Here is a 24,918-nt window from a genome sequence, read left to right on the forward strand (position 1 = left end):
AGAACATGCAATAAGAACTGTGTGTCTTGAAGCATCCCAATGATTAACATCAACAAGGTAGCTTGGCAACACAATCCATACCAGGTCTCCTGCACCCAGTTTCCAGCTGTGTCCTGTCTTCCTTGTTTCAGTGCTGAGTTTAAAGTCCTAGCTACAGGGTTAACTGTCAACTTATTTTTAGATTTGAAAAGGATCCCTATCAAGTCCCCCCCCTCATCCTTCTTTGTTCTAGCATAGTCAGATTCAGTTCGGTTTATTTGCAAGAAGCAAAAGATGCAAAGACCCTAACAGCTTCTGAGTTGAGGTTACTTTCACATATTCACTGCAGGGCTTCAGTCACTCAAAGGGGCAACAGTAATATATAAGCATGCAGGTAAGATTTTTATTTATTTATTTGTTTAAGTCTTAAAGGGGTAGCAGAGCTATATAAAATGGTTTGGTTACAGCCAGAAACATATAGTAATATATTAATCATATACCTTAATATGGGATAGAGGTAAGCATTATCTTTTGAGCAGATGATTTCACTTACGGCTCTGGAAAAACTGAAGAGACCACTGCAAAATAACCAGTTTCTCTGGTTTTACTATTTATAGGTATGTGTTTGGGTAAAATGAACATTTTTGTTTTATTCTATAAACTACTGACAACATTTCTCCCAAATTCCAAATAACAATATTGTCATTTAGAGCATTTATTTGCAGAAAATGTCAACTGGTCAAAATAACAAAAAAGATGCAGTGTCTTTCACATTGATGTTGGGTGACTTTATGCCACTCCTGGCGCAAAAATTCAAGCAGCTCGGCTTTGTTTGATGGCTTGTGACCATCCATCTTCCTCTTGATCACATCCCAGAGGTTGTGATTGGCCTGGCTGTGTGGCATGGAGCATTCCCCTGCTGGAAGAGGATTGGTTTTTCCAGCAGGGGAATGCTCCATGCCACACAGCCAGGCCAATCAAGGTGTGGATGGAGAACCACCAGATCAAGACCCTGTCATGGCCAGCCCAATCTCCAGACCTGAACCCCACTAAAAACCTCTGGGATGTGATCAAGAGGAAGATGGATGGTCACAAGCCATCAAACAAAGCCGAGCTGCTTGAATTTTTGCGCCAGGAGTGGCGTAAAGTCACCCAACATCAGTGTGAAAGACTGGTGGACAGCACGCCAAGACGCATGAAAGTTGTGCTTGAAAATCAGGGTTATTCCACCAAATATTGATTTCTGAACGCTTCCTAAGTTAAAACATTAGTATTGTGTTGTTTAAAAATGAATATGAACTTATTTTCTTTGCATTATTTGAGGTCTGACAACACTGCATCTTTTTTGTTATTTTGATCAGTTGTCATTTTCTGCAAATAAATGCTCTAAATGACAATATTTTTATTTGGAATTTGGGAGAAATGTTGTCAGTAGTTTATAGAATAAAACAAAAATGTTCATTTTACCCAAACACATACCTATAAATAGTAAAACCAGAGAAACTGATAATTTTGCAGTGGTCTCTTAATTTTTTCCAGAGCTGTATTTATGTGTCATATAATAATACAGAATGAATAGAAACAAGATTTCCATTCCATAGCAGTTTGATCCATTCCTGGTTTTACTGTGAGTTTAATAAGACACACCTGAGCTTGTTACCTAGACACTGTGGCTAATCAAGCTTATTTTAAAGCCTGGAATGGGTGAACTGCTATGCAATGGGAGTCTTATTTCTATCCATGCTTAATTATTATATATGGCACATAAATAAGTTAAATCAATTAAAAACATCTGCTCAAAGAGTAATGCTAGCAATAAGATTATTCTTTCATGTAAAGTCATGAACTATGAAAGATATTAAAATATGTCACGTGCTGTATAATCTACTCCTGCTGCAAGTAAAAGCTGGAGCATGCTGGTTTGGCACAGAGAGTGATGCATTAGCAAGCTGAATCTGTCACTGGATTTTCAGCTAGGTCTGCTTTCCACTCCTGGCTAAACACAACCAAGCAATTGTATTCTGCTGTAAAACATTGCTGTGATGCAGCTGTAAGTGCCATAACATTGTGGGCTCCTTCAGGCTGTGCTTGTGAAGGATTCCACATCCACAGAGGCTGGAAATGTAAAGCAGAGGGCAGCTCCATGGGATCCCATCTCACCTGGCATGATGATCTCAGGGAAGCCCATCTTCCGTGCCACCACGGCACCCCGGTCCAATAGATGAGGCTGCTCCTGCTGAAGCTGCTTCAGGTCCCAGTTCAGCATCTTAATGGACACCCAGAGCCCTGGAACACAGAACACCCAAGTCACCATGGAAACCAGAGTGGGGAGGAGGCTTGCTATCAAAACGGGCTACCCAGGGCAAGATAGCCTAGTTTTATTGATATTATTTGTCATTTATTTGTAACAGAGTGAGATTTTGTGTCACTGCTTATTGGACCATCTTGGAAATAAGAGGAAAACCTCAATAGCTTCTTGTGACAGAAATACAATGATTCTTGGTTGTAAATCTCCCTCCCGACCTGTGAGGACTCTAAGCAGCGTGAACAGAGTTCCTTGGATGGGCTGGTCTGACAGTTCTTTCTCAGGGTTCAAGGGCAGTCAGCCAGCCTGGAAGGGGGCGAGATTCCGTTGCAATAATGCATTGACCCGGAAGAGAAACGACGTGGCAGCCGTGATTGGAGATTGCACTCGTTTACCAAGGGGTCATGTGTGACAGCATAAAAGGGGGCGGAGAATCGTAATCTGTTCCTTCGCTTTGGTTTTGAATTAGAACCTAGAAGGAGTGTGAGACCCCCCCAAAAAATGAAACAATTGTTTATTTGTTTTTTTGTCTCTTAGTAATTTTTCTTGTTTGTAAATAATCAGACGGCTAGCACATTTCCAGACCTGAACAGCACTTCACCACTGTCACGAAATAAACTTGTATCACTCACCATGAGTACTATTGCATGCACCCAGGTCTGGTGACCATGTTTGTATTATTGTGGGGCAGATATTATTGTATATTATTTGGGACTGCAATCCTATTGTTTACCCCGTGCAGAACACATTGTTGTGTATTGCCGGGGGATTATTGTTTGGTCGCCAGACCTGGAAACAATTAATAAAATCCTTTCCAAACTGGATTACAATCATCTCTGCCTGTTTCATTCACGCACTGCATCACTCCTGCACCTGCATCCGCTCAGACACTTTGTCACAGTTCTCTAGCCAGGTGTTTTTACAAGGTCAAGACTGTGTATTAGAATTTTGTTTTTGTTTTGCTAATTTTCACTTCTAACAAAAGGAAGCTGTGTTTGTGACGTGGTAGAACCCTAAAGTGTAACAGAGCAGAAGCTGATCATGTAAGGGCAACCCCACACACCGCATTCGTGGTTAGAGAGATTTTAACCCCATTCCATCTCACCAACAGCATCACATAACACTGCTTGTTATAGATGTATGGCTAACAGTTTCAGGCAAATAAAATGTCATTCTGCAAGAACTATCACTACCATATCCTAGCTATTATGTTTGCAATATGTGGTCATTTCTCCAGCCCTGTCAGTGTGTGCAATAGTACCAGCGTTTATAGTTTGACTGGGATAGATATATATACAGATGAATAAGTGGACAGATGGGTACAGTAGATAGAAATTGTTTGACACAGCTATTAAAGGGCATCCCTTTTGTAAAATCTATTGTCGATACGGTTTGAGGCAGTTTTCCCAAGCCGCTCCAGCAGGTGTCAGGTTGCATCCCTCTCCCAGTCACTCTGTGTTTAAGCCAGAGCACACCAGTCTATAAATCACCGCACAACAGAGACGCACGCCGCATTCTTAAGGAGTTAGTTTACCTTGTCCTTTGTGGTTTATGTCTTTGGCTTCAGTGACTTTCTTGATCAAGCTGTGAAGAAAATCATTCTCGGCTGCCACTCTGAATAACAAAGAGAGACAAGGTGTTCACAGACAAGGTGAGCAGAGACAAGGTGTTCAGAGACAAAGTGAGCAGAGACAAGGTGTGCAGAGACAAGGTGTTCACAGCAAAGGTGTGCAGAGACAAGGTGTTCAGAGACAAAGTGAGCAGAGACAAGGTGTTCAGAGACAAAGTGAGCAGAGACAAGGTGTTCACAGCAAAGGTGTGCAGAGACAAGGTGTTCAGAGACAAAGTGAGCAGAGACAAGGTGTTCAGAGACAAAGTGAGCAGAGACAAGGTGTGCAGAGACAAGGTGTTAACAGACAAGGTGAGCAGAGACAAGGTGTTAACAGACAAGGTGTGCAGAGACAAAGTGAGCAGAGACAAGGTGTGCAGAGACAAGGTGTGAGCAGAGACAAGGTGTGAGCAGAGACAAGGTGTTCAGTGTCGTTTCCAGACATTGGGGGAAGTGTTTGGTCAGCTTGACAATTTCTCAAAAAAATAACCAGGCCCTTATGTAAGTTTACCAAAGCAAAAGTATAAAAACAAAAGTATGGTAAAGCATAAACAAGCATTGTTGAGAATAGCGAGGTATGGTAAATCATATAAAAAACATGTAAAACCATGATAAAATATAGCATACTTAGTAATACAGTATGAACACACAGTCACAGTGTTACTTATGACGATGGCTGACAGCTAGAACTGAACGGTAATTAGCCAATGAAAACAACAACGGGCAGATAGATCAACAGGCAAATGGGCATGCTGGGAGGAAAGCAGCAAGAGACATCTGTGCTGAGAGGACAGGCTGTGAGGACAGCAGCGAGGGAAGTGTGTGCAGAGAGGAGAGGCTGGGAGGACAGGCTGGGAGGGGAGCAGTGTGTGCAGAGAGGACAGGCTGGGAGGGGAGCAGTGTGTGCAGAGAGGACAGGCTGGGAGGGGAGCAGTGTGTGCAGAGAGGACAGGCTGGGAGGGGAGCAGTGTGTGCAGAGAGGACAGGCTGGGAGGGGAGCAGTGTGTGCAGAGAGGACAGGCTGGGAGGGGAGCAGTGTGTGCAGAGAGGGCAGGCTGGGAGGGGAGCAGTGTGTGCAGAGAGGACAGGCTGGGAGGGGAGCAGTGTGTGCAGAGAGGACAGGCTGGGAGGGGAGCAGTGTGTGCAGAGAGGGCAGGCTGGGAGGGGAGCAGTGTGTGCAGAGAGGACAGGCTGGGAGGGGAGCAGTGTGTGCAGAGAGGACAGGCTGGGAGGGGAGCAGTGTGTGCAGAGAGGACAGGCTGGGAGGGGAGCAGTGTGTGCAGAGAGGGCAGGCTGGGAGGGGAGCAGTGTGTGCAGAGAGGGCAGGCTGGGAGGGGAGCAGTGTGTGCAGAGAGGACAGGCTGGGAGGGGAGCAGTGTGTGCAGAGAGGGCAGGCTGGAAGGGGAGCAGTGTGTGCAGAGAGGGCAGGCTGGGAGGGGAGCGGTGTGTGCAGAGAGGGCAGGCTGGGAGGGGAGCAGTGTGTGCAGAGAGGGCAGGCTGGGAGGGGAGCAGTGTGTGCAGAGAGGGCAGGCTGGGAGGGGAGCAGTGTGTGCAGAGAGGACAGGCTGGGAGGGGAGCAGTGTGTGCAGAGAGGGCAGGCTGGGAGGGGAGCAGTGTGTGCAGAGAGGGCAGGCTGGGAGGGAGCAGTGTGTGTGGAGAGGGCAGGCTGGGAGGGGAGCAGTGTGTGCAGAGAGGACAGGCTGGGAGGGGAGCAGTGTGTGCAGAGAGGACAGGCTGGGAGGGGAGCGGTGTGTGCAGAGAGGACAGGCTGGGAGGGGAGCAGTGTGTGCAGAGAGGACAGGCTGGGAGGGGAGCGGTGTGTGCAGAGAGCACAGGCTGGGAGGGGAGCGGTGTGTGCAGAGAGGACAGGCTGGGAGCGGAGCAGTGTGTGCAGGGTTAGGTACTCACTGCACGAAGGGGATAAAGTGCTGTTTGTCCTCGTCACTCTCCATCTTCCCTTTAATGATCTCCGTCACATCCATCACTGCAACAACAAGCCAGCACAGCACACTCATTCACAGCAGCTCCACAAGGGAGGCAACGCCAACACCACTTGTCTGGACTGAACTCTATGCTTATATAGATAGGTTAGAGGTGTTCATAATATCAGAAGCACTATGAGCAATATGCACAAAGTCTAGGTTTTATTTAAAAAAAAATATTTGAAAAATTAGTAGAGAACATAAAGCAACATTCTCTTATAATGAAGATTCTTGAAGACGACTTTCCATCATGCAAAAAAAAAAAAATAGTAAAAAAGAAATCCTTTACTTTTAATTTATTCACAGGTCAGTTATTCAAGGAAAACTTCTGACAACTTTTTAATCTAATTAAGCAAAAGTGGTTGAGGAATGAAGGTGTCGATTATGACAAGAAGAGGTGACCACATGGTGAGCATGCCTTTAACGTCGTTGGACGAGAGCATCTGCATCTAATTTTCTGGCTCTGAACAGAGGAGATCTTCTTTACAGAGGGAGGGTATGGAATGGGTTACCAAGCCATGTTGTTGCTGCCAATGAGACCCTCCTAACCAGGGGTCACGCAGGCTGCAATGCATCCTCTTCAGCTGACCCCTACACAGCAGGCAGGTTCGTGCAATCCCAGTTGTGTCTTTACTGTTTCTTATTTGCCTTGCCTCTCTGTAAAACCTGCGCAACCTGGCCAGAATTGTCTTCCATGACACCAGAACAAAACCATGCTTTTCTCCAACTCTAACTCAGCGTTTCATTCCTGTGTGTTAATGTGGACTGGAGGAGAAGCATTGGCAGGAGGTTCTAAGCAATTCCCTAATGGGATCTTTAAAACCACAGAAGGAAAGATCATCAAATTCCATCTTCATACTATGATGGAAACAGTTCCACGTCTTCAGGAGTTGATATGTAAATGATAATTCTCCCGTATGTGTTCACCCCCCTGCTTATTTTTAAAAGCCAGGCTGTCGAGCCACGCCCCCTTGCTTATTGGAAAAAGCTCTGCACATTTCCCACACATGCCAACATGCTTTCATGAAGGAGCCACTGCGGAAGAGAGGGTCCTTCTGGATTAGCCTGTGGCAGGGCAGAGTCCCGGCATGAGCAAAAATTGTTTTTTTGAGGCTGGCAGCCATCAAGCTCAGGTGTGGAGGAACAGCCTGGGGCTAAGATGACCACCTTTGCACAGCCACATGTTAATTAAGGGTTAATTGTCAATTACAAAAGTATGAAATGTTTTAATTGTTTGTTTATTAAGAAACGTGTGGAAAGTGGCCAGGTGGTAATTGGTTTATTGAGTGTCAATTAGCCCCTGGCCACACCCTGTAAAAAGACAAAGAACTGTTTGTTCAGAGAGAGAGATGCTAATTGAAGGTGCTTGCCCAGCCTGAACAGCAGCTGTGCTCTCTGTGTCTCAGGCACAGGCATGGCCGAAGCTTGGGTGCTGTTTTGTTTAACCCTTTTTTTTGTTCCTGTTTTGTTTGGTCCTGTTTGAGAATAAGAAGTGTGAAGAAGCTCTAAATTGCCCTTTCTGAGTCTGGGTTTACTATCTCAAGGGCGCAGACCAGCCTTGACTGGGACGCCATTAACAAGGAGTTATATATCCCATACCCCACCATTGCTTTTGAAAATGATTTGATTACTATACAAAGTGTGATCTAAAAGCAAACCATGTACATTTTGATTTAAAAGCCCCTGACCACGGTGCACTCAGGCAGCATAACCCGTGACAGATGGCTGCTCTGCCCTTCCTGAACATAGTCTCAGAGTCAGTGATAGATAGCTCCAGATTGTATTTACAGCAGAGGTCTGTGCTGGAGGGGGTGGCTCCAGGATACTGGTGCTCTACAGAGGTCATCGCCACTGCTGGTGTGAATGGATTCAGCCAGCAGCCTCTGATTGCTGTGGAAAAGTTACTCCTGTAGAAATGATAGCTGACAGCTATTATTCAGCACAGTGCAAAGGGTGAATGCCACGGCCATTAATTTCTGTTGTGTCTTCCCATGATATTACAGACATGTACTCTTCCTGTTTAACTTAAATGTGACATTTATTTCTGTTCATGATTCAGCAAAGGAATTCTCACCAGCAAAAAAATACATAAAAAAAAGAAGATTTTTATATTATTTACACAACTGCTTTAATTTACTTTTTTATAGTTTATTTACCATTTACCAGTCATGCATCCTTCCACTATTTCCATTTTCTACTTTTCACTTTTACAATTTTCATTTTGTGAATGCTGCAAAGGAAGACCTGCAGACCCATGCATGCACATCGCTACTCCTTTGTGTACTGTATTTAAAAACTGGTGGCTGTTTGCCCTGTGGTCCAGGCCCAGCTATTTGTGTACTGTATTTAAAAACTGGTGGCTGTTTGCCCTGTGGTCCAGGCCCAGCTATTTGTGTATTGTATTTAATAACTGGTGGCTGTTTGCCCTGTGGTCCAGGCCCAGCTATTTGCTGCATTCATGTGTTTGAAGCAGTTTGTATCACAGACTGGATCCGGACCCAAACCCTGAAGCTTTTACAGCTGCGGGCAGTAGAGAAGCTTTATCTGGGAGCTGAGTGGCACAGTCAGCTCCGAAATAAGGATTGTTTTTGCTTGCTTATAAATTTTTTTTTAAAAAGCAAAGAAACAACCAAAACAAAAACCTTTTAAGGTTAAGGTGACTTAAAAATAAATTAAACAAAGTACACGACCGTGAGCAGGCCTGATGGTGTTAACTAAAGTGAAACACCTGCTCTGAATGTGTTTGAGATATTCGAGAAACATGCCCTGTTGTTGTCGGACTGTAAGAGTGAAGGAAATGCTTCCCACAGACTGCATGTTCACCTCAATCCTCGTGTTCATCCGGCTTTTTAAATTCCTGCTCTGTGGCTGATCCACGAGGGTTTCAAGCTGTGATGATATAGCATAAAGTCGTGGGTCTGAATTGATTTGCCTAACTTATTCAAACCTTCAGCATGGGCAGTGATTACAGTCATTCATCAGCTCCCAATTAAAATCCTTGTTGGTGTAGAATCGGTTTGTCAAAGTTATTCATTCATTTAAGCCAGACAGTGTCAAATTCACCCTGTAATGTTTAATGCTGCAGTACTCCAGTTTGCATTTACAACTGCTCCCATCTGGCAAACTTCAGGACTCTGTTTCATTGAGTGGAGAGAACTGCCAAAGCATGCTGAGATTTAAAGTGGTTCATTTCAGAATCACAATACATTGGTTGAAGGGGCTCACCTAGCTTTTGTTTCAGTGTGGCAGGGTGGCTGTAGTTTCAGACTGATGAGCCAGTATCTTTAAGGAAATGAACTGTTTTGGGGTACGAATTAGAAATCTTTTTTTTTTTAAACATTTGAAATGACATTGAAAAACTGCAGCTTGCTGTACCTTAAAGAAACCATTGGAGCATTATAATTTCTGCCAGTAGATTTCAGATCAAACTGCCATTAAAGCAAGTCAACCTTCATCAGGATTGTCTGTTTAGTGACCGACTCCTCACCTCCCACTCTGGAACATGAACATCTTTAAGCCTCTCCTCTCTAACCCTAACCCTCACCCTCACCTCCCACTCTGGAACATGAACATCTTTAAGCCTCTCCTCTCTAGCCCTAACCCTCACCTCCCACTCTGGAACATGAACGTCTTTCAGCCTCTCCTCTCTAACCCTAACCCTAACCCTCACCTCCCACTCTGGAACATGAACATCTTTCAGCCTCTCCTCTCTAACCCTAGCCCTAACCCTCACCTCCCACTCTGGAACATGAACGTCTTTCAGCCTCTCCTCTCTAACCCTAGCCCTAACCCTCACCTCCCACTCTGGAACATGAACATCTTTCAGCCTCTCCTCTCTAACCCTAGCCCTAACCCTAAGCCCTAGGAACTGCAAACGCAAGTCAAAAAGGAAGTTAGAAAGGCCAAGAGAGAAATAGAAATAAACATTGCTAAGGGAGCTTGTGGCAGGCTGGCGAGTGGATAGAGGCCCAGAGACAGACTGCAGTTCAAAAAAATAACTATTTTATTATAAATAAACAAAAATAAAGTGCACAAGGGCAAAATAACAGATACTCAAACACAAATAAAGCAAAAACAAAACTCACAAAAATAAAGTTTCCAGGCTGGGCAATGCCTTCACTGGATTTAGAAAATTCAAAAACCACAAAACAAACACCAACCTCCTTCCTCAGCTCCCGCTCTCCAAATGAGAAGCAGAGGCCTCCTTTTATATCAGGTGGCTGGGCGCTGATTGATCGTTAATCAACCTAATCAACTAATCAACCCCAGCCACCTGAACATAATAAACCCAGGCAGGTAGGGGAAGTTAACCCCATCCCTGCCAATTTAAAGGGCAGAGCTTTGCTCTGCCACACACCTCCCCCCATGTACAACGTACACTGGCCGCAATCGGCCAACTCCCCCCTTCCCCCCACCCTCCCCACCCCCCCAAGAGTCCAATTATGTCCCTTGGGTGGGCTGTTATGGTGGGTGGTGGTGGGCGGGGTTGATGTCGGAGCCCCCAAGCCTTCTTTGGTTGAGGGGGCCCCGAATCTCCAAGGTAGCACGGCGACGGCGGCCCGGCTCCCTCTGGTGGCGGAGGCGGCGACGGCGGCCCGGCTCCCTCTGGTGGGAGAGGCGGCGACGGCGGCCCGGCTCCCTCTGGTGGGAGAGGCGGCGACGGCGGCCCGGCTCCCTCTGGTGGGAGAGGCGGCGACGGCGGCCCGGCTCCCTCTGGTGGCGGAGGCGGCGACGGCGGCCCGGCTCCCTCTGGTGGCGGAGGCGGCGGCGGCGGCCCGGCTCCCTCTGGTGGCGGAGGCGGCGGCGGCGGCCCGGCTCCCTCTGGTGGCGGAGGCGGCGGCGGCGGCCCGGCTCCCTCTGGTGGCGGAGGCGGCGGCCCGGCTCCCTCTGGTGGCGGAGGCGGCGGCGGCGGCGGCGGCCCGGCTCCCTCTGGTGGCGGAGGCGGCGGCGGCGGCTCCCCTCTGGTGGCGGAGGCGGCGGCCCGGCTCCCTCTGGTGGCGGAGGCGGCGGCCCGGCTCCCTCTGGTGGCGGAGGCGGCGGCCCGGCTCCCTCTGGTGGCGGAGGCGGCGGCCCGGCTCCCTCTGGTGGCGGAGGCGGCGGCCCGGCTCCCTCTGGTGGCGGAGGCGGCGGCGGCCCCTCTCTGGTGGCGGAGGCGGCGACTGCGGCCTGGCTCCCTCTGGTGGCGGAGGCGGCGACTGCGGCCCGGCTCCCTCTGGTGGCGGAGGCGGCGACTCCCTCTCGGGCTCTGAGAGCTGGCGGCGGCGGCGGCTCCCTCTCGGGCTCTGAGAGCGGCGGCGGCTCCTCCCTCTCGGGCTCTGAGAGCGGCGACGGCGGCTCCTCCCTCTCGGGCTCTGAGAGCGGCGGCGGCGGCTCCTCCCTCTCGGGCTCTGAGAGCGGCGGCGGCGGCTCCTCCCTGAGAGCGGCGGCGGCTCCTCCTCCCCCTCTGGCTCTGGGAGCGACGGCGGCTCCTCACCCCTCTCTGGCTCTGGGGCGACGGCAGCTCCTCCTCCCTCTCTGGCTCTGGGAGCGACGGCAGCTCCTCCTCCCTCTCTGGCTCTGGGAGCGACGGCAGCTCCTCCTCCCTCTCTGGCTCTGGGAGCGACGGCAGCTCCTCACCCCTCTCTGGCTCTGGGAGCGACGGCAGCTCCTCACCCCTCTCTGGCTCTGGGAGCGACGGCAGCTCCTCCCCCTCTCTGGCTCTGGGAGCGACGGCAGCTCCTCACCCCTCTCTGGCTCTGGGAGCGACGGCAGCTCCTCACCCCTCTCTGGCTCTGGGAGCGACGGCAGCTCCTCACCCCTCTCTGGCTCTGGGAGCGACGGCAGCTCCTCACCCCTCTCTGGCTCTGGGGACGACGGCAGATCCTCCTCCCTCTCTGGCTCTGGGAGCGACGGCAGATCCTCACCCCTCTCTGGCTCTGGGAGCGACCGCTCTGGGAGCGACGGCAGCTCCTCACCCCTCTCTGGCTCTGGGAGCGACGGCAGCTCCTCACCCCTCTCTGGCTCTGGGAGCGACGGCAGCTCCTCCCCCTCTCTGGCTCTGGGAGCGACGGCAGCTCCTCACCCCTCTCTGGCTCTGGGGACGACGGCAGATCCTCCTCCCTCTCTGGCTCTGGGAGCGACGGCAGATCCTCCTCCCTCTCTGGCTCTGGGAGCGACGGCAGATCCTCCTCCCTCTCTGGCTCTGGGAGCGACGGAGGCTCCTCACCCCTCTCTGGCTCTCGGGAAGGCGGCTCACCCCTCTCTGGCTCTCGGGAAGGCGGCTCACCTCTCTTTATTGGAGTGACCGGTGGATCTCCCATGTCTACCGCCAGGTAATTAACCACCATGAGGGCAACCTCTGGGAAGGAGGCCGGGTGGTGCTGTTCCTCCCACTGTTCCCACCTCTCCCCATCTCGACGCCACAGCGTGTTGATAACTATGGGGAGATCGTGGACGAGGTCTGCCTCAGGGTGCATCAACCAGTCCCAGATCTCCTGGGACGGTGGTGAAGGTGGTGGTGCTGGAGGTAGTGGGGTGGCCCCTGATGCCCGGGGTGAACACGGCACCTCTTCCTGGGCCTGGTTGTAGGGGCATCCTGCCCAGTTGTGGCCGTCCTCCTCACACCGGCCACACCAGTTTGCCGGTGGCACGTCTGGGCAGGACCGCCAACGATGGTCCTCCTTCCCACACCAGGAACACCAGGGGAAGAGGCTGGCCGGGTCCTCCAGCGGTGGCTGCAGCAGCTTACATTTCTTCAGCTGCTGCTGCTTTTCCTGCCTTTGCCGCTGTCTGCTCTTCTTTCCCATTTTTTTTTGTTTCAAAAAAAAAAAAAAAAAAAAAAAAAATTATCCCAAAAATTCCACAAAACAAAACAAGTACTGCTCTGAGCCTCTAGGTGGCGCTATCCCACTTCTGACACCAAATGTGGCAGGCTGGCGAGTGGATAGAGGCCCAGAGACAGACTGCAGTTCAAAAAAATAACTATTTTATTATAAATAAACAAAAATAAAGTGCACAAGGGCAAAATAACAGATACTCAAACACAAATAAAGCAAAAACAAAACTCACAAAAATAAAGTTTCCAGGCTGGGCAATGCCTTCACTGGATTTAGAAAATTCAAAAAACCACAAAACAAACACCAACCTGCTTCCTCAGCTCCCTTCTCCCCAAATGAGAAGCAGAGGCCTCCTTTTATATCAGGTGGCTGGGCGCTGATTGATCGTTAATCAACCTAATCAACTAATCAACCCCAGCCACCTGAACATAATAAACCCAGGCAGGTAGGGGAAGTTAACCCCATCCCTGCCAATTTAAAGGGCAGAGCTTTGCTCTGCCACAGAGCTAAAACCAATTCCAAAATTTTTTCCAATATTACAACAGCAAGAGAACATTCAAAGAGGAGATTAAATGTTTAAGAGATACAAATCGCAAAATCGTAGCTGAAGAAAAAAAAATAGCAAATATGTTAAATGATTACTTTTCACAAGTTTTTACAAAGGAAGATACTGACAACATGCCCCACATGTCATCCAGTTCCTAGCCAGTTTTAAATAACTTTAGCATAACTGAGGCAGAAGTGTTAAAGGGACTAGGAGCTCTTAAAATAAACAAATCCCCTGGGCCGGATGAGATCCTCCCAGTAGTACTCAAAGAAATGAAAGAAGTAATTTACAAACCGCTAACCAAGATCATGCAGCAGTCTCTTGACACAGGGGTGGTACCGACAGACTGGAAAATTGCAAACGTAATACCGATCCACAAAAAGGGAAACAAAACTGAACCAGGTAACTACAGACCAGTAAGCCTGACTTCTATTATATGCAAACTTATGGAAACTATAAGATCCAAAATGCAAAATTACCTATATGGTAACAGGATTCTGGGAGACAGTCAACATGGTTTTAGGAAAGGGAGATCGTGTCTAACTAACTTGCTTGATTTTTTTGAGGATGCAACATCGATAATGGATAATTGCAAAGCATATGATATGGTTTATTTAGATTTCCAAAAAGCTTTTGACAAAGTCCCGCACAAAAGATTAATTCTCAAACTGAACGCAGTTGGGATTCAAGGAAACACATGTACATGGATTAGGGAGTGGTTAACATGTAGAAAACAGAAAGTACTGATTAGAGGAAAAACCTCAGAATGGAGTGTGGTAACCAGCGGTGTACCACAGGGATCAGTATTAGGTCCTCTGCTATTCCTAATCTACATTAATGATTTAGATTCTGGTATAGTAAGCAAACTTGTTAAATTTGCAGACGACACAAAAGTAGGAGGAGTGGCAAACACTGTTGCAGCAGCAAAGGTCATTCAAAATGATCTAGACAAGATTCAGAACTGGGCAGACACATGGCAAATGACATTTAATAGAGAAAAGTGTAAGGTACTGCACGCAGGAAATAAAAATGTACATTATAAATATCATATGGGAGATAATGAAATTGGAGAAGGAATCTATGAAAAAGACCTAGGAGTTTTTGTTGACTCAGAAATGTCTTCATCTAGACAATGTGGGGAAGCTATAAAAAATGCTAACAAGATGCTCGGATACATTGTGAAAAGTGTTGAATTTAAATCAAGGGAAGTAATGTTAAAACTGTACAATGCACTAGTAAGACCTCATCTTGAATATTGTGTGCAGTTCTGGTCACCTCGCTATAAAAAAGATATTGCTGCTCTAGAAAGAGTGCAAAGAAGAGCGACCAGAATTATTCCGGGCTTAAAAGGCATGTCATATGCAGACAGGCTAAAAGAATTGAATCTGTTCAGTCTTGAACAAAAAAGACTACGTGGCGACCTAATTCAAGCATTCAAAATTCTAAAAGGTATTGACAGTGTCGACCCAAGGGACTTTTTCAGCCTGAAAAAAGAAACAAGGACCAGGGGTCACAAATGGAGTTTAGACAAAGGGGCATTCAGAACAGAAAATAGGAGGCACTTTTTTACACAGAGAATTGTGAGGGTCTGGAATCAACTCCCCAGTAATGTTGTTGAAGCTGACACCCTGGGATCCTTCAAGAAGCTGCTTGATGAGATTTTGGGATCAATAAGCTACTAACAACCAAACGAGCAAGATGGGCCGAATGGTCTCCTCTTGTTTGTAAACTTTATGTTCTTAAAGAAATCCTTTACTGAGCTTTGCTGTTCACTGGCTCACACACACATTGTGCACTGATCAATAACTGCAGAGCAAACCCATTGAAATGCAATGCAGTACAGTTCTCCAGAGCCAAGGATACTGGAGGAGCTGCGGGAACGTTTTGCTTTTCATTTTTTTTATTTGCTACAACCCTTGTTTTAAAAATAAAAAAAAAATTAAAAAATGTAAAGTTGTATCTAGCCCTTTTAATAATTCCAACCACATCTATCATTGCATCTATCCATTAATTAGCCTGGTCCCTGTGAAAAACAGCATTAATAATTCATCCCCTACTTACCAAGCAATTTGTACCCAACAGACGCTAATTATGAAATCAGAAATCAATGGTCCCAAATGAAATGCTTTCTCTGTGGTTTTTACACACCAATCAATTGCTGTTGGGTTTATCCACAAAAAAACATTTCTATCCCTAAATAAGGTCTGCTAGATTAAAGTAGACTAAACTGCAACCCCTACAAATCCTGCTGGGAGATTACTCTACATCAACATACTCATTTCTATAAGGCTCATTATGAGTCACTTCTCCATTGGAAACTATTAGCCGCTACACTTGCAATCTTATTGAGAGTGCAGAACTCGCAATCCGAACGGCAATGACAAAGCATTCTGAATGTTTAAACCACAACAGCATCGATCTAAACAGATTAAGCACTTTAACATCAGGGATTCGTCTGTTTTGATCTAGATTTCATGACTTTGTATATGTTTGCCTGTGTTCGGTGGCTCCTCCAGTCAAGCGGAGTGTCTGCTTTTTCTTGCACTCTGTATGACAGACCAACACAGCAAAGAGTGTGTGAAAAATACATTTGAAAACAGGACACCAGCATTTGCCATGCACACTGGCCAACACCAATCCTTGATCTCTAAGATTACTTCTACTATGTATTTACTGTGTGATCGTAAAATGTGATCTTAGGGTCTGTAAGTAAAAATACATCTATAACACTCAATTGCGCTGTAATAGCACTGTAATAACACATGTGGCTGTGTTACACTGTAACCGCATATTTACAGGATTCTCAGTCGCAAACATCTTAATCACGCTATAAGCGATGTCTGCATTTCAACACTTATAAAAATGTGATATGGTAAATCATGAATGCATGTATGCTCTCACAAGCACCAGAAACAGAAAAAATTAATGCTGCCATTGAAAATGCATACTTCCACTGAAAATGGTTATCTTAGTTTAAAATGTAGGCCAAAATCCCACCCATCTAATGCATTTCTGTTGACCTCTGGGGTTTACCTTGTCCTTAGTACCACACTCTAATTTGGTATTATTATTATTATTATTATTATTATTATTATTATTACCACCACATCATGTTGTTTGGGTGATGGATGCATAGTCAAACCCATAGCTGTTTCCTTAGACAAAAGAAATATTACAAATGTGTCATCACTGTTTGCCAGGAGCAAACCGCACAGCAGGGCAGTGTCTTCCAGCGCTCAACACATTTAAACATGCTCATCCTGGTGTGAGTGTGTAGTTCTTGGAAACTGAGCTCCGAAGGCAGTGCTCTCAATCAGTAAATGACCTTGATCGAAGAGGGAAATGGAATGCAGGGCGAAGTCTCAAAGTTACAGGAGCCGCAGGGATGGAAAGAAGACTCCTACTGCATAGCATGTTTGCCCATTCCAGGTTTTAATACATCCTTGATTAGCCACAGTGTGTACAGGTAACAAGCTCACTTGTATCTTTCTAAAGTCATAGTAAAACTAGGAATGGATCAAACTGCTACGCAATGGAAGTCTTATTTCCATCCCTGATCAGTAACCTAATCCACTTGGCTGCAGCCTGAATTAGGCAGACCTTATTCCAGATTTATCACAGTCTGTGTGGGACACAGCACCCTCACAACCCCTTCAATATTCCAGATTTATCACAGTCTGTGTGGGACACAGCACCCTCACAACCCCTTCAATATTCCAGATTTATCACAGTCTGTGTGGGACACAGCACCCTCACAACCCCTTCAATATTTCAGATTTATCACAGTCTGTGTGGGACACAACACCCTCACAGCCCTTCAATATTTCTGTTTTCAGCTTATTATGTATTATATAGTAGACAAGGCATGACTTGGTATTGACTGGACTTTCTGATTCTCCCTATTCCTTTTTATTTTCATGAGCCAAGGTACTTTTGAAAGGAGAGGGGCTAACAGCTACAGAACCCCCTCAGTCAATGTCAGGGGTCTGTCCATGAGAGCTTCAATCTGAGGTCAGAGTAACACTTATTCAAGTATGACAGATGAAGGTTTTAACAGAAACATGTGTGTTATCCTGTAGAAGGCCATGGGGCAGACTAGAGAGTCTTTAAAAGAGCAGCCGCACCTGAGACTCCAAGAGGCCTCCGCAAGCCCATGGTAGCTTTCCGGACATTTGCTTCCTTCAGATCCATCCTTCCCACTCGGACAATCTGGCACACCAGGAGCAGCTTCTCCCGGCTCAGCTCCTTCCTCCCCAGATCCTGCAGCAAAGGAAAAAATATGTTAGTGCTTCCAGAGCTCCCAATGATAAGAGACCTGTGAGTCAGTGCTTCCAGAGCTCCCAATGATAAAAGAGACCTGTGAGTCTGAGTCAGTGTGTGTGTGTGAGTGTGTGTATATGTCAGTGTGGCAGGCTGGCGAGTGGATAGAGGCCCAGAGAAAAAAGATACTTTTATTATAAATAGATACAAAAATAAAAAGGCACACGGGCCAAAACAAAGGGATTGAAACACAAAAAGAAAGACAAAAAACAAAAATGTACAAAATAAAGGTTTACAGGCTGGGCAATGCCTTCACTGGATTTAGAAAATTGAAAAATCACAACCAACAAAACACCAACCTGCTTCCTCAGCTCCCTCCTCCCAAATGAGAAGCAGAGGCCTCCTTTTATGTCAGGTGGCTGGGCGCTGATTGATCGTTAATTAACCTAATCAACTAATCAACCCCAGCCACCTGAACATAATAAACCCAGGCAGGTAGGGGAAATTAACCCCATCCCTGCCAATTTAAAAAGGGCAGAGCTTTGCTCTGCCACAGTCAGTGTGTGTGTTTGTGTGTCAGTGTGTCAGAGTGTTGTATGTGTGTGAGTGTGTCAGTATGTGTCAGTGTGTGTCAGTGTCATTATGTGTCAGTGTGTGTCAGTGTGTGTGTGTGTCAGTGTCAGTGTGTGTGTGTGTGTGTCAGTGTCAGTGTGTGTGTGTATGTGTCAGTGTCAGTGTGTGTGTCAGTGTCAGTGTGTGTGTGTAAGTGTCAGTGTATGTGCGCACGTGCACATGTGTTTAAGGGTGTGCAGAAACATGTACTTGGTCTTGTCTTTATGGAGTATTTTATTGGCAGGTTTTCAATAAATCTATTCATTAATGTGTTGATTTCAAAACAAAAAAAGCAGATCACCCCAATCCACACTATGTAGGTATGTATGTATGTCTGCACATGTATAAAATGTTTGACAGTTGCATACAGTACAAATGGAGGGACAGGTGCTTCCTCATACGCCCGCATTCTGATACTCTGAACAGGTTGAAGAATTTCAACTAGAGAAGCAGTTCTCTAAATACATGTTTAAAAAAGGTAAGAATTCAGATTTACTAAAGGACTGCTCCCCTACATTTTGCATGTGTGTTCTTGCTATATCACAAGAGAGAGACACGGTCAGCATTTGAGATTGATTTAGAGTTTTATACGGCCTATAATATTAAAAGAGTGTCAGCTTGTGTGCAGTGAAGCTGACAGAACCAATCAGCTGTGCTTCTAGGCTCCTCACACAAATGCACACACTACACTACTTCAGTACATGCAGACGCCTCTGCTTTGATGCGGGAGCTTGTTCTCTACGAGTGTTTTCTCCATTTGATGGAGCGGCGGCTGACAGGACCCCCTTGCGAAGGGGCAGTGTAATCTCGCTGGGCTCTGCAGGGAATCCCAAACAGCACAGTATACTCTCAGAGCTAGAGACTCATCAGGCATGCTCAATGCTCTTGAGCCAGTATAGCACTGAAGGGATGGCTGATCTCACAGCGCAGACTCCCACACCATCCCAAGCCTAGCATTGCTTAGAGTCTTCTTTAGCCATGTGTATGCACACAACAAGAAAGAAAAGGACATATTGCTACTGGAAACCTTTTAGTTTTGCAAGGGCTTTGTCTTCAAACGTAACTGCGAAGCTCTTCCTTTTTCTGCACCACAGAATATGAAGTTATGTTGCAGTCACAATGACAAGAACGTTAAAAAAACTAAAAGAAACAAAAAATTCACACACACACACACACACACACACACACACACACACACACACACACACACACACAGAGCACCTATAATCATGAGAAAAAAGTGAGCAGCTCCCCTCCTTCCCAGGAACAAAAAATTCTCACCTGCACTCCATCATCCAATATACCCGAGTCAGCTGAGTGACTGAGTCAGACAGGTGCCATTTTAAGAGCAAACTGCCCTCACCTAAAATGGTGTGTTTAAGTTTCAGTGACCTTCATAAAATATAAATAGATCCTCAAACTTTTTTTTCCTCACCTTTCCTTTTCTGGTTAGTGTGAGATTCTAGGAATACTATGTATGGGATGTGATCAGCTGATCGGCTGATCATTTCTAAAATTACTTCCAACTCTGTGCCATGTGCTGTAGGCTGCCATTTTTTACCTCAATAACTAATGCAACATTCTCTCTCATATTATTATGAAATCTATTTCTGCTGATAAAGGATAAGGCATCCTTGATCGACAGGGCTGTAGGTTATCTAATCACGTTGCTGTTAAATTTCAGATGTAGATCTTTTAGTTATATGGCTCCTAAATTATGGAACAACTTGCCCATCACAATTAGAGAAGCCCCCTTCAGTCAATCCAGATTAAAAATCCATTTCTATAGCCTGGCATTTACATCCAGATCAGCCGATATCCTCTTGCCCCATATTGTTCCCACTGTTTTTTTATTTATTTTTTCTACATTAAAATCAGTTTATATATTCTATTTTGTTTTTATTCTGTTCTTTTTTTAAATGGTTACTGTTGTTCAGCAACATGTATTGTTTTTGCCTTTGTGAACTGCTTTGTGGCGACTTGTTGCAAAAGGCACTATATAAAAATAAAACTGAATTGAATAGTTTATGAAAAAATGAGTTCTGGTGAGGTGCAGTATCTATGACAAAAAACATCCAAAAACCACAGTACAGATCAGCACTTACAGTGAAAATGACTGAGGTACAGATCAGCACTTACAGTGAAAATGACTGAGGTATAGATCAGCACTTACAGTGTAAATGACTGAGATGTAGATCAGCACTTACAGTGAAAATGACTGAGATATAGATCAGCACTTACAGTGAAAATGACTGAGGTATAGATCAGCACTTACAGTGAAAATGACTGAGGTATAGATCAGCACTTACAGTGAAAATGACTTTGAGGTTGTTTAGTTTTTCAATGTCCTTTGGCAGGCCGGTGTGTGCCCAGCGAACAAGGAAGTTCTCACTGAAACAAAAAGAAAGAACATTTAGATGCAGGTGTAATGACTTTAGAGAACACTTCAATAACCTACTATTGCAGCAGAAGAGATGCACTTACAAGACGTTTAGGGTGTTCTTTAGAGACTAGTTTAGCTCAATAATTAGAAATTAGAAAGTTACTTACAGCAACTTAGGCAACACTTTATTGTGCAATTTCTTTAGCATGGAGAAAGAATTAAGACAGAGGGTATGAGACGATTCTTCACACAGAGTGGTGAGGGTGCGGACGGGGTTACCTAGTCATGTTGCTGAAGGAAACTCTTCACACAGAGTGGTGAGGGCGTGGAATGGGTTATCTAGTCATGTTGCTGAAGGAAACTCTTCACACAGAGTGGTGAGGGTGTGCAACGGGTTACCTAGTCATATTGAAGGAGATTCTTCACACAAAGAGTGGTGAGGGCGTGGAATGGGTTACCTAGTCATATTGAAGGAGATTCTTCACACAGAGTGGTAAGGACGTGAAATGGGTTACCTAGTCATGTTGCTGAAGGAAACTCTTCACACAGAGTGGTGAGGGCGTGGAATGGGTTACCTAGTCATGTTGCTGAAGGAAACTCTTCACACAGAGTGGTGAGGGCGTGGAATGGGTTATCTAGTCATGTTGCTGAAGGAAACTCTTCACACAGAGTGGTGAGGGCGTGGAATGGGTTACCTAGTCATGTTGCTGAAGGAAACTCTTCACACAGAGTGGTGAGGGCATGGAATGGGTTACCTAGTCATGTTGCTGAAGGAGACTTCTTCACACAGAGAGTGGTGAGGGGTGTGGAATGGGTTACCTAGTCATGTTGCTGAAGGAGACTCTTCTTCACACAGAGAGTGGTGAGGGTATGGAATGGGTTACCTAGTCATATTGAAGGAGATTCTTCACACAGAGTGGTGAGGACGTGAAATGGGTTACCTAGTCATGTTGCTGAAGGAAACTCTTCACACAGAGTGGTGAGGGCGTGGAATGGGTTACCTAGTCATGTTGCTGAAGGAGACTCTTCTTCACACAGAGAGTGGTGAGGGGATGGAATGGGTTACCTAGTCATGTTGCTGAAGGAGACTCTTCACACAGAGTGGGTGAGGGCGTGGAATGGGTTACCTAGTCATGTTGCTGAAGGAGACTCTTCACACAGAGAGTGGTGAGGGCATGGAATGGGTTACCTAGTCATGTTGAAGAAGGAGACTCTTCTTCACACAGAGAGTGGTGAGGGGATGGAATGGGTTACCTAGTCATGTTGAAGGAAACTCTTCACACAGAGTGGTGAGGGCGTGGAATGGGTTACCTAGTCATGTTGCTGAAGGAGACTCTTCTTCACACAGAGAGTGGTGAGGGGATGGAATGGGTTACCTAGTCATGTTGCTGAAGGAAACTCTTCACACAGAGTGGCAAGGGAGTGGAATGGGTTACCTAGTCATGTTGCTGAAGGCAACTCTTCACACAGAGTGGTGAGGGCGTGGAATGGGTTACCTAGTCATGTTGCTGAAGGAAACTCTTCACACAGAGTGGTGAGGGCGTGGAATGGGTTACCTAGTCATGTTGCTGAAGGAGACTCTTCACACAGAGAGTGGTGAGGGCATGGAATGGGTTACCTAGTCATATTGAAGGAGATTCTTCACACAGAGTGGTAAGGACGTGAAATGGGTTACCTAGTCATGTTGCTGAAGGAAACTCTTCACACAGAGTGGTGAGGGCGTGGAATGGGTTACCTAGTCATGTTGCTGAAGGAAACTCTTCACACAGAGTGGTGAGGGCGTGGAATGGGTTACCTAGTCATGTTGCTGAAGGAAACTCTTCACACAGAGTGGTGAGGGTGTGGAATGGGTTACCTAGTCATGTTGCTGAAGGAAACTCTTCACACAGAGTGGTGAGGGCGTGGAATGGTTTACCTAGTCATGTTGCTGAAGGCAACTCTTCACACAGAGTGGTGAGGGCATGGAATGGGTTACCTAGTCATGTTGCTGTTCATGCTCAATCAATGCGATCCTTTAGGGTTCAAATTTAGATGTTTGGAAATTATTCAGCTACAAGGAACCAGGCAAGCACTGACAAGCAGAAAGACCTCCCCTAGTTCGTAACCCTTCTTATTTTCTTATATGCTCATGTACTACTTCCAGTACCTAAAAAACAGTTTCCCCATGCTTTTCTCATAGTTATAAGATGTATTTCCCATAGCTTGATCATACCTCTCTCTCTCTGGGCTTTACAATGTTTACCTATCTATGCTTTACCATGCAGGTTCCTGCAGGGTTGGCAATTGTACCAATGCCTCTGCCACTCCGGTTTAGATGCTATAAGATCTCTCTTTGATAGAAAAGGATGAAATCTCCTAATGTGAGGCAGTTTCACAAATTGTACGGCTGCTGAGTTTAGAGCAGTTTACCCTGGAGACGTATCTGATGCACCGTTTTGATTAGAAAGGATGTAGGTAGAGGCACAGCTCTGTGGCTGAGACATAAGCGGATGGGGTATGGAGAGAAATACAAGTCTTTAGCAGTGCCAGCTTGTAGACGCTCTTAGTATATTCATATCACTATAAAAAGAAATCTCAAGAACTGACTGCCAGAATTAGACAGCCACTTAAGCAAAGCACAGGCAAGCAACTGCAGACTCCAATTATAGGTGCTAAGGGAACCTGAGCACTGCCGAAGAAACTTAGACACCAGTACAAATGAACAGTCTGACGTCTCCTCCAAGCCCATCAGCTCTTCATCATTTGCATCATTAATTGATCGCTAAGTCTTGGGTTTACTTCCAACAGCCTGGCCAATTATGAATCCTTCCTTCTAAAAGGGTCCTCTTTCTGATTGACCTGTCAGACTCTGTTAGCGGCTGCTGTTTAGCACGTTTTCTCCCAGCGGTGTCTCCCCAGCACTGCCCCCTACACCTGTGTATTACCTCACTTCCAGGCTTCACCGCTTTCAAACAGATCCCATTAAAGTATTAGCAGCATTATCACAAGTCTCCGAGTTCTTGTGTTGAAGCACTTTTGGTCACATGCCATAAATGCAGCTAGATAAATGGAGTGAAACTGGACACTGGGCACAGGACTCCGCAAGAAGGAGAAATCTTTACATTGAAATATTACTGTACATTGAAGGTAATAATTCGATATGTAAATAGATTCAGTATAATACAGTAAATATAAAACAATATATAACTTGTCTCTGTGTGTAACCACTTTCAGTTCTGCATGCACTAATGCATGTTTAACAGGTCTATCAAGCAAAACAGACTGAGCTTTATGGAACCACAGATGAGCTGCCGTAGAGGAAGATAATAACAAACATATTAAAGAATTACTATATACAAATGCTCACAATCGGAAGCTCTTAAGACCACCAAATTTTCTGGCCTGAGCTTGACAAATTGATGAAGATGGGAGATACCCTAGCTGGTAGATTGAAATTTAGATTGCGATGTTTCAAAAGTGAGAAGAGGCGGAGCTAAATTTACAGACCAATCAGCTTCACCTCCTTAACAGACACAACTACAAGAGGTCAGAAGACACTTTAAACAGAGGAGTGTACGGACCAGGTTACCAAGCCAAGCTGGACACTTTAAACAGAGAAGTGTACAGACCAGGTTACCAAGCCAAGCTGGACACTTTAAACAGAGGAGTGTACAGACCAGGTTACCAAGCCAAGCTGGACACTTTAAACAGAGGAGTGTAAGAACATAAGAACATAAGAAAGTTTACAAACGAGAGGAGAAAATTCGTCCCATCTTGCTTGTTTGGTTGTTAGTAGCTTATTGATCCCAAAATCTCATCAAGCAGCTTCTTGAAGGATCCCAGGGTGTCAGCTTCAACAACATTACTGGGGAGTTGATTCCAGACCCTCACAATTCTCTGTGTAAAAAAGTGCCTCCTATTTTCTGTTCTGAATGCCCCTTTGTCTAAACTCCATTTGTGACCCCTGGTCCTTGTTTCTTTTTTCAGGCTGAAAAAGTCCCTTGGGTCGACACTGTCAATACCTTTTAGAATTTTGAATGCTTGAATTAGGTCGCCACGTAGTCTTTTTTGTTCAAGACTGAACAGATTCAATTCTTTTAGCCTGTCTGCATATGACATGCCTTTTAAGCCCGGAATAATTCTGGTCGCTCTTCTTTGCACTCTTTCTAGAGCAGCAATATCTTTTTTATAGCGAGGTGACCAGAACTGCACACAATATTCAAGATGAGGTCTTACTAGTGCATTGTACAGTTTTAACATTACTTCCCTTGATTTAAATTCAACACTTTTCCACAATGTATCCGAGCATCTTGTTAGCCTTTTTTATAGCTTCCCCACATTGTCTAGATGAAGACATTTCTGAGTCAACAAAAACTCCTAGGTCTTTTTCATAGATTCCTTCTCCAATTTCAGTATCTCCCATATGATATTAATAATGTACATTTTT

The 24,918-nt window shown here is 45.7% G+C and overlaps 1 protein-coding gene across 1 annotated transcript in view; it reads right to left on the reverse strand.

Annotated features, from left to right (window-relative positions):
• LOC121327399 (dedicator of cytokinesis protein 2-like) overlaps window positions 1–24,918 on the reverse strand; it is a 457,752-nt gene that overhangs the window by 399,747 nt on the left and 33,087 nt on the right. Inside the window, exons 9-13 of the mRNA XM_041271445.1 lie at window positions 20,419–20,500; window positions 17,362–17,497; window positions 5,802–5,877; window positions 3,819–3,898; window positions 2,140–2,265 (exon numbers count right to left, since the gene is read on the reverse strand). Of these exons, the coding sequence (XP_041127379.1) occupies window positions 2,140–2,265; window positions 3,819–3,898; window positions 5,802–5,877; window positions 17,362–17,497; window positions 20,419–20,500 (500 nt within the window). The remainder of the gene's footprint in view (window positions 1–2,139; window positions 2,266–3,818; window positions 3,899–5,801; window positions 5,878–17,361; window positions 17,498–20,418; window positions 20,501–24,918) is intronic.

The sequence above is a fragment of the Polyodon spathula genome, chromosome 2 (assembly GCF_017654505.1).
Source record: "Polyodon spathula isolate WHYD16114869_AA chromosome 2, ASM1765450v1, whole genome shotgun sequence".
In the NCBI taxonomy this organism is placed as follows: Eukaryota; Metazoa; Chordata; class Actinopteri; order Acipenseriformes; family Polyodontidae; genus Polyodon; species Polyodon spathula.